The following is an 8,517-nucleotide window of genomic DNA, read 5'->3' on the forward strand; positions in this document are numbered from 1 at the left end:
CTGTGACAGTGCCTGTAGGAGGGGTGACTAGATACTTCCTGAGTAACAAGCGACATCTCTCCATCAGGCTGAGTGATCTGGAATGATTCTGTTGGTACCGTGAGTCATAACTACAAATACACCCAGTGTATTTTCACTATTTACTGTGCAGCTCTGGGAACTCAGGCTAGTCCCTTCCCTCCCATGCTTCTTCCTCGCTGGAACAAAGGTACTGACTCCCTAGCATAGGGTATAAAAAACGCCATTGCTTTATTTACCACCAACAGGACTGGCCTGAACGGGGCAGTAGATATTCTGGGCTCAAAGTACATGTAGGTTGTGATGATTGGGAGGCTGTTTTGAGGGAAAGGGGGTGGTCTGGAGGCCAGACCCAAGGGCTCCCCCTGCCCCCAGATTTACTTCTGGTAATGGGTAGACTTTAAAAAGGACTCATGGCAAGCTATGGCCAAGCCGCCAATAAGATTAAGAAATTCTTGGAAATCTAGCTGCCCATCAGAGTTGACGTCCAGTTTCTTCATCATGCGGTCAAGGACACCAGGGTCCTTCTGGTTCTGTAAAGAGAACAATAACCAATAATAATGATACTTTTAACGGTATCTTACATTGCGCTTTCTAAGATACTTAACAATTATGTTGCCACATTTTATTCTCACAAGAGTGTGAGGTACAGGCTAGGGGTTAGTAACATTCCCACTTCCCAGACCCAGTGACAGACCCAAAGAGGTGAAGTGACTTGCCTCAGGGGAAGACCTGTGCCTTGAACCCAAGTTTTCTGGCTCCCAACCCAAAATTCCTCTGTGACAGTCAGGGGGTGTTCAATTTTATAAAAGCAGTGGCACACTTTGTCAAGTGTCGCCTGCAACTCCAGTGTACAAACTGCACAGAAGTGAAGCGATTTGAGGTGGAAAGAGGATGCAGGCCTCGATCTGCCTCATCTTCTGCTCCTCTGATCTCCTCCCCCCCCCCCCATGCACTTACAGCCGCTAGTTACACCAGCTGTTTCAATTAGGAACTTAGAAAGTCAGTCTTTAAGTGGCACCCGTGCCTGGCAGCTACCACCTCGGATTGTGCAGATAGATACAGAACGTTATTTCCAACATCACAGAAAGTTCTATGGGACAGGGCTTCCCCAGAAGCTTTGGGATGGAGGAATAACTTTCCTATTTGAAAACTATCCTATTACACCATTTACCATTTCATGTGCACCTTCCCTAAATGAAAGAAACACATCACCCTTCCCTGGGTCATGTAGTTGGGAGAACTTTGATCTTTAAGAAGAAAAGGTCCTTATAATGGTTACTCAGAGCTGACGTCAGCTGCTGGGCGCTCACTCCCAGCCATTCGGCCTGGGTCTTGTTTGGGGTTGTGTGGGGGAGGGGTTGGGAGCAGTACCTTTGTGAAGGCCGCCAGCTCTGTATTCATGAAGGATAGGAACTCTGTCTTGGAAAGTTTGCAGCTGTTACCATCCTTTCCAGCGTATCTCTGGAAAACAGCGATCAGAGACTCGATGCACCGCTCCGTCTCAGTAGGGCTGGACATTTTTGCCTTAAGAGAACAAAAGTCAGGGTTCAGACGAGGGCTGGATGCTGGAGAACACTCCAGAGAATCTCATACCTTCATTTTGGGGCAAAGCCGTTTCCTAAAAGACTAAGTCGATTTTTTAGGGGGCAGAAGAGCCCAAGACAAACACTGAAGGTCACATTCCATGAGCTTCCCTCCCATGTCGGGTCACATGTTTGTCCCTGGTGACATACAGTGAGGGTCCACATGGAGCACATGGGTGTGTCTAAAAGCAGCAGACTGTCTAGATGAGAGTGAGCGTGGCAGGGTTTACTGATGTTTCTAGAATCTTTGGGTAAACATATGCATAACTATACATCCACAAATCCTTATGTGCCCTGAGCACTGTCTGGAGATTAATTGATTTCCTGTTTTCTTTTTTAATATTTTTAAAAATTTTTTTAAATGTTTATTTATTTTGGAGAGACAGAGGCAGAGTGCAAGCAGGGGAGGGGAAGAAAGAGAGGGAGACACAGAATCCGAAGCTGACTCCAGGCTCTGAGCGGTCACAGCAGTCAGCACAGAGCCGGATGTGGGCTCAAATCCATGTACTGTGAGATCATGACCTGAGCCAGAGTTGGACACTCAACCGACTGAGCCACCCAGGCGCGCCGTATTTTTAAAAATTTATTTTTCAGAGAGACAGAGCACATGCAGGGGAGGGGCAGAGAGAGAGGGAGGCACAGAATCCAAAGCAGGCTCCAGGCTCGGAGCTGTCAGCACACAGCCTAACGTGGGGTTTGAACACGTGAACTGCGAGTTCATAATCTGGGCGAAAGGAAGGATACTCAACTGACTGAACCACCCAGGCGCCCCGATAATTTCCTATTTTCTAAGCTACTGTGACAAATGAAATGGCAGTTCTTTTTAAAGCAATACTGAATTCCTGGGACTCCTGCATGTTCTAGAAGAAAACTAAAGGCACGGTCATTATTGTGTGTGGGGTGGGAAATCTGGGAGTTCGTGGATGTTCAAAAGCAGCTTTCTTATTGAAGGTTAGAAACATTAATTTTACACGGGAGGGAACGAGAGGCCGGAGAAGGTCAATGGGCGCAGCAGAGCCCCTCCCAGAATCTCGGCCTCCAGGTCCCGTTCTGCATTCCTTGGTCTGTTCCTTCTACTGGCAGATGCCACTAGCTGTTACTGAAACCACCAGAGGAACTGGTCCTTTAAACCCCAAAGGCTGATCTCAGGAAGGGAGCATTCGGGTTGCCACTCACTCTGCTCCTCTGGCATCTACAGAGCTGACCCTCAGGCGGCTGCGCCCGTGAGGAGCTGGAGGGTCAAGCGCCCCGCTGGGCTCTGCTTTTCTTACAAGAGAATTCTTCCGGAAATTCCGGGAATAGAAAAAAAATTTTCTATTTTGCGAGGCCTCCGGGTCATTTCCGCCGGCACCTAGAGCCCCCTGGTGGTTCAGACGTCAACTGCAGGCTTTCTGGAAAAGTTGCCAGCCACACCCTTCCTCTGAGGCTTTACTAAACTTCAGGTACTAACGATGATCCTCGTTTGGACCTTGAGGTTTACAATTTAGCTTTGACCCCTTAATTCGGGCTTTGCATGGACTTCCTGGAGCACAGAGCTGGGGCCCATAATTAACGCGTTAACGGACTGATCTAAGCCTGCGGGGCACAGTTTGGGCTCCTTACCCCTCCCTCCCCGTTCCCCAGACTTTTCGTGGGCAGTGTTTCCAGATGCTTTACCAGCTGAGCCCGCTGGTCCCCAGTGCATGTGGGAGCATCTGTAACGCCCCCTTCCAGAGGTGGGTTCTAAAGAACTCTTCTGGACATGGATTCTTTCCCGACAGTCATGTTGTTGGAATGTTTTCTTTTTTCTCAGAGATAACTTTTTTTAAGGAAAGAAAAATGTCCAGGGTTTGTGAGTGAAATAGAACACCACAGCCTAGAAACAGATGTTTTTGCACAACATCCTTCCTTATCATGACTAAAATCTCACTGTCTTCCTAATGTGTCAGATGACAGAAAGAAGGTCGGCTGGAAGGGCAGGCCATATAGGGCAGAAGATTCCAGGCTTTGTGACCTTCTTCTAAGGCTATAGATGCTCCTCTGCCCCTTTATCTTACAGAATTTGGATTGCTTTGCTTTGCTAGCTTCAAAGTGGCTTTCTGCTTTACTTTTTCCTCCTTAACATTGGGACTATAATTTAGACCATTTTCTTCCTTCTTGAAAACTTGCTATCAGCCACACATGGAAAAAATTCAAACCTCTGTATTTCTCCTCAGAGGCAAGTTTCCAGAGCAAAAGAAACACAATTACCAAATTACTGGCATGGAATTGCAACATTTGTAGAGCTGGAAGGGAGCTGGGCGATGGTTCCAGAGAGGGGAGGCCCAGAGACAGGAAAGCTTTGCTCAGAGTGGAGCAGGGGCTGAAAGAGAGGAGAACAAGACGTCCAGCTGACAAGCCAGAGCTCCCCACAGCTGTCTGCACCCTGACAGGAAGAAGAAAGTGGTGTGAGGTAAAAGGATACAGTGAAAGAATTTTAAAAAAGCACTCTTAATTGAGGAAAGGGAGAAGAAAAAGGAATGTGAAAAAGAAGTAGCACTTGAAAGATTCCAGCATTGCGCTGTCATTCTTAAGCAGCACACTCGCCTCAACGTTCTCCCCCCAGCCCCACCCGGGCGGGATCCTGGTGGCATCCACCCTCCACCAGGGCAATGGTTCCCAGTCTTCACCACCTACTGGTGCTGGGTCTGCTTTTTCAAGGCTCCTGGGGACACCCGTTAGTCTCTTTTTGCAAGGAAAGGAAGGAGGGAATGGGTGGGCAGGGATAAAGGTCAGCAAATGTGTTTCGTAAAGGGTCAGATGGTAAATATTTTAGGCCACTGTGGTCCATGATGTCTCTGCCACTCTTTTGTAGCGGGACAGCAGCTGCACAGACAACTCATAAGTAAACGGGCGTGGCCGTGGGCCAATAAAATTTTATTTGCGGACAATTAGGTTTGATTTTCCTGTCATTTCAGGTGTCACCAAGTAATATTCTTCCTTTGATTTTCTTCCAGCCACTTAAAAACGTCAAATCCATTTGTAGCTTGGGGACGGGACACAAACCCCATTGGGCCCGCGGGCAGAGGTTTTCGGACTCCCTTCACGAAAGAGGCCAAGGAGGAGGTAGATTCTGGAGGTGGCTTAATGGAAACGTGAGAGAGAGAATTCACAGTAGGTTGTCAGGAGCTGAGAAGAGAGAACAGATGTCGGCGTGAGCGCCCGAAAAGATGGGGGGGGGTGGTGGAAAGGAAAGGGGAAGGCAGAGGGGGCTCGGCGGGGCCGGAGCTCCTCCCACGATCCGGGCTGCGCCCCGCCGGCTGGGAGCGGCTGCAGTTTCGGGCTTTGGCGTCTTGGCCGGTTGCCAGCAGCTTCCGGAACCCGACTTTCCCCCGGGCTCCGACGACTCGGTTCTGAGAAGTGCCCTTTCTGCTCCACAGAAACAACCANNNCCGCCCCTCTCCGCCCCGCGCCCCCCTCCGGGCCAGCGCGTCTACCCCCAACCCCACACTCCCGGGTGCAGATCCGGACTTGTCCGCCCCGCCCGCGTGGCCCAGCGCGCCGCTCACCCCTGTGTCTCCCAGCCCCTGGAAGATTCTGGACTTTTCTGAATTCAAACTTATGCATGGCGGTCTTGGGCGTGCTGTGCGTAATACGCCTGGCTCTTTTCCGGGACTGAGCTCATTCAGGTTAGAGAGGCGGAAAGATCCGTTTAGAAACGTGCAGCACGGAGTGTGGGCCGGAATTGTAGAGTGGAAGTTCCCTAGAAGCCAGGGCTAATCTATCCCTTCACACTAAAGATGGCTAATCGAGGTGACGATGTGTGCCAAGTGGAGTGCCAGTGTCTCAAACTTCTCCCTAACCAAAGACAGCTAGGCCCACAAAACCCAAACCACTGCAATTATAAACGGAGCGGTGTGGGTAGGGATTTATCTGTGTGCACTTGGCAGTGGCGCTGGGAGTCGTGTTGAGAAGCAGAAGCTCTGGGTTCTACTCGTGGGCCTGTTAACTTTATTGCAATACTTTTGGCAAACCTCCTCCTCAGAGTTCCATCTCCTTATCTGCTAAGAGTAGTGACGTTGCCTTTCCTGTTTCGTAAGAGTGTTATAACTGTCCAGTGAAATGATAGGTTTGAGACGGCGTCAAAAATTGTGGAGTGGGTGTAGGTGAAAGATAAGGGGCCACAGGGCATGGTGTAAATTACATCCTGAAATCCGCTGGTCACCTAGGAGCAAATCTGCCTCTCCCTCAGCTACTGCAAACTCACATTTTCTTTTTTCTTTTTAAAAAAATGTTAAAAGTTTTTATTTATATATATAGAGAGAGAATGAGCAGAGGAGGGGCAGAGGGAGATGGAGAGAGAGAATCCCAAGCAGGTTCTGTATAGTCAGCACGGAGCCCAATGCAGCTCGAACCAACTAACGGTGAGATCATGACCTTAACCACACAGATGCCCCATCAGACACACATTTCTTGAATCCACTTGAAAGCCCCACCTGAGCCCCAGACTCAATAATTCAAGAAGTAATCTGTTTCTCTCCCATCTACCCCTCTCTGCTAGTGGTACTGCCATTCTTCCATTCTTCTCCGACTTAGAACTCTGGATCCAGGTTTTGACTCTAATCCCTTTCTTACCCCCAAATTTTATCAAGTAGCAACCCCTATCCGTTTTATTTAATTAATTTATTTTTTTAATGTTTTATTTATTTCTGAGAGGGAGAGAGACAGCATGAACAGAGGAGGGGCAGAGAGAGAGGGAGATACAGAATCTGATGCAGCCTCTAGGCTCTGAGCTACCTGTCAGCAAGAAGCCTGACACAGGGCTCGAACCCATGAACTGTGAGATCATGACCTGAGCTAAAGTTGGTCGCTCAACCCACTGAGCCACATAGGCACCCCCGTTTTATTTTTATACTCTCTTGGATCTGCCCCCATATTTTCTATTCCTACCTCCAGGGCTCTAGTTTAGGTTTTCAATCCTTCTTTCCTTCGGTTTCTTAACTGGTCTCTTGCTTCCACGCGCCCCCCCACCCCCCAGCCCCAATCTATTCTTTTGACTGTTAAAAACATATTTTCCCGACATACAGCTCTGATCAACTGAGGGCAAACCAGAGGGGGACCTGAGTGGCTCAGTGGGTTAACAGTCTGACTTCAGCCCAGGTCATGATTCCGTGCTTCGTGGGTTCAAGCCCCGAGGCAGGCTCTGTGCTGACAGCTCAGAGCCTGGAGCTTACTTTGGATTCTGTGTCTCCCTCTCTGCCCCTCCCCTGCTTGCACTCTGTCTCTCTGTCTCCCCAAAATAAATAAATATTCAAAAATTTTTTGAAAAAAAAAGAAGCAAACCACAACAAAATGAAATAAAATGGCTCCCTATTGCTTTTTATATAAAACATGAACTTCTTAGCCTCTATCTGGATTGGAAAAACTTCTTTTACCAAGTGAATGAATGAATTCTTCAGTTTATTCATTTAACAAATATTTCTGGAAACCTACTATGTACCAAGCCCAGTATAGGTGCAAGAGATACAAAAATAAATATGATATAGTGCCTGCCTTTGAGGTGGTCTGTGGATAGACTTTAAGCCCTTGGTGGTTTGGGAGGTGTTCCATGGATGGCTACTGAGGTCCACAAATACCCTAAAGTTATATATGAACTTTTCTGCATAAGACATTTTCCTTCTGAGGAACAATCTATAGCTTTCATTTGATTCTTAGAAAAATCTAGGATTAAAAAAATATTAAAGAATCATTAGCCTAAGTGATTCTATATGTGAATCATAGGACCTTTTATACCATGGGAAAACACCTCACTTATAGCCTCTGCTGAAAGGTCAGCCCCACCGGTGGCTTTTTGCATGATTTGACCCTGTGCTCACTGTCACAGCTGATTGGATTGAGGTTAGCTCTGGACTCAAGAAATGCCAATCTGCAGAATGGACAGTAGTGGATGTTTCATGACATGACATGGAAAGATGAGCTGAGGCTACTCAGTTTCTTGCCCTCGGGAAACTGAAATTGGAAACACAGAGAATTAGACGTTTAGAAGAGCTGAAGCTGAACATCTGTGTGGAGAGACGCATGAGATCATGGCAAGTCAAAATTACAAAGAGGTGGACACTATGAATAATTAGAAGCTATGAAGTTCAGAAGGAGTGTACAGAAGAGAGGGGAAAATAAAATGAATTGCTAACCAGAAATAAAAGAAGTAGCTACTTGGATATTAGCTGAGTTGCATAAACGGTGAAGCACGCAGAACCGGAGCCTGTAGTCCAACTTTGCTAGTGCTCTTATCCTTCCTGAACCTGGTTGTTTCGTTTTCCTGATTTTCTATAAGATATTTGTTCTTTCAGTCACTCTTCTGCCCCATGAGATAGCTTGAGTGAAACCAAAGAAAAGAGCTGAACCAAATAAGTATGCATTGTTCGGAACCAGGCTGGGCATCAGCTCCTTCCGGTCAGGGCTGCCAGTGCTGGGTAGCTGCCCAGGGTCATGCTGAGATGGGTTCATTACTAGCTTTTCCTCAAAGGAGAGTTCAGGATAGATGGCAGGCAGAGGGAGATTTGCCAAAAGAGGTAAATAATGCATCAAACTAAAGGGCTAAAGTAGGCGAGGAGCTGAGGACGAGTGCGGGTTGGTAAACTGATAGCAAGAGGCTAAAATGAGGTACAGAAGAGCAAAAGGGCTATTCAGGAAATAAACATGGGGATTTTTTTATGTGTGACTTGAGTTCTGCGCAGGATTGGGTAGATTCTTAAATGGACACAATAGAATGTGACAGATGTAATAATCGGGTGTGGCCAAGGTACAGGGACAATGTTGGGGAGGAAATGAGTGGTTAATGCTGGGGGAGCAGGGAAAGCATCATGGAGAAAGTGCTGCCTGAGCCGCATGCTCAAGGATGTGTGAGGATCCACCAGGCAGATGGCCCAGGGGTGAGGCTGAGTGAAGACAGACT

At 47.7% G+C, this 8,517-nt stretch overlaps 1 protein-coding gene and 1 long non-coding RNA gene across 2 annotated transcripts; both read right to left on the reverse strand.

The window, feature by feature from the left end:
• Positions 1–225: 225 nt before the first annotated feature.
• Positions 226–1,566, reverse strand: S100A11 (S100 calcium binding protein A11). Its single transcript, XM_077772625.1, has 2 exons — positions 1,393–1,566; positions 226–551 (listed from the first exon to the last, which is right to left on the reverse strand). Exons 1-2 carry the CDS (start codon positions 1,537–1,539, stop codon positions 396–398), a joined length of 303 nt encoding a protein of 100 aa, XP_077628751.1. The 5' UTR covers positions 1,540–1,566; the 3' UTR covers positions 226–395.
• A 2,902-nt stretch (positions 1,567–4,468) lies between these two features.
• On the reverse strand, positions 4,469–5,408 carry LOC144238714 (uncharacterized). The gene is made up of 2 exons (XR_013337196.1): positions 5,132–5,408; positions 4,469–4,751 (listed from the first exon to the last, which is right to left on the reverse strand). It is a non-coding gene; the product is annotated as an uncharacterized LOC144238714 (long non-coding RNA).
• Between the last annotated feature and the right edge of the window lie 3,109 nt (positions 5,409–8,517).

This window comes from Crocuta crocuta, unplaced genomic scaffold, assembly GCF_008692635.1.
Source record: "Crocuta crocuta isolate KB4526 unplaced genomic scaffold, BGI_CrCroc_1.0 scaffold415, whole genome shotgun sequence".
Lineage (NCBI taxonomy): Eukaryota > Metazoa > Chordata > Mammalia > Carnivora > Hyaenidae > Crocuta > Crocuta crocuta.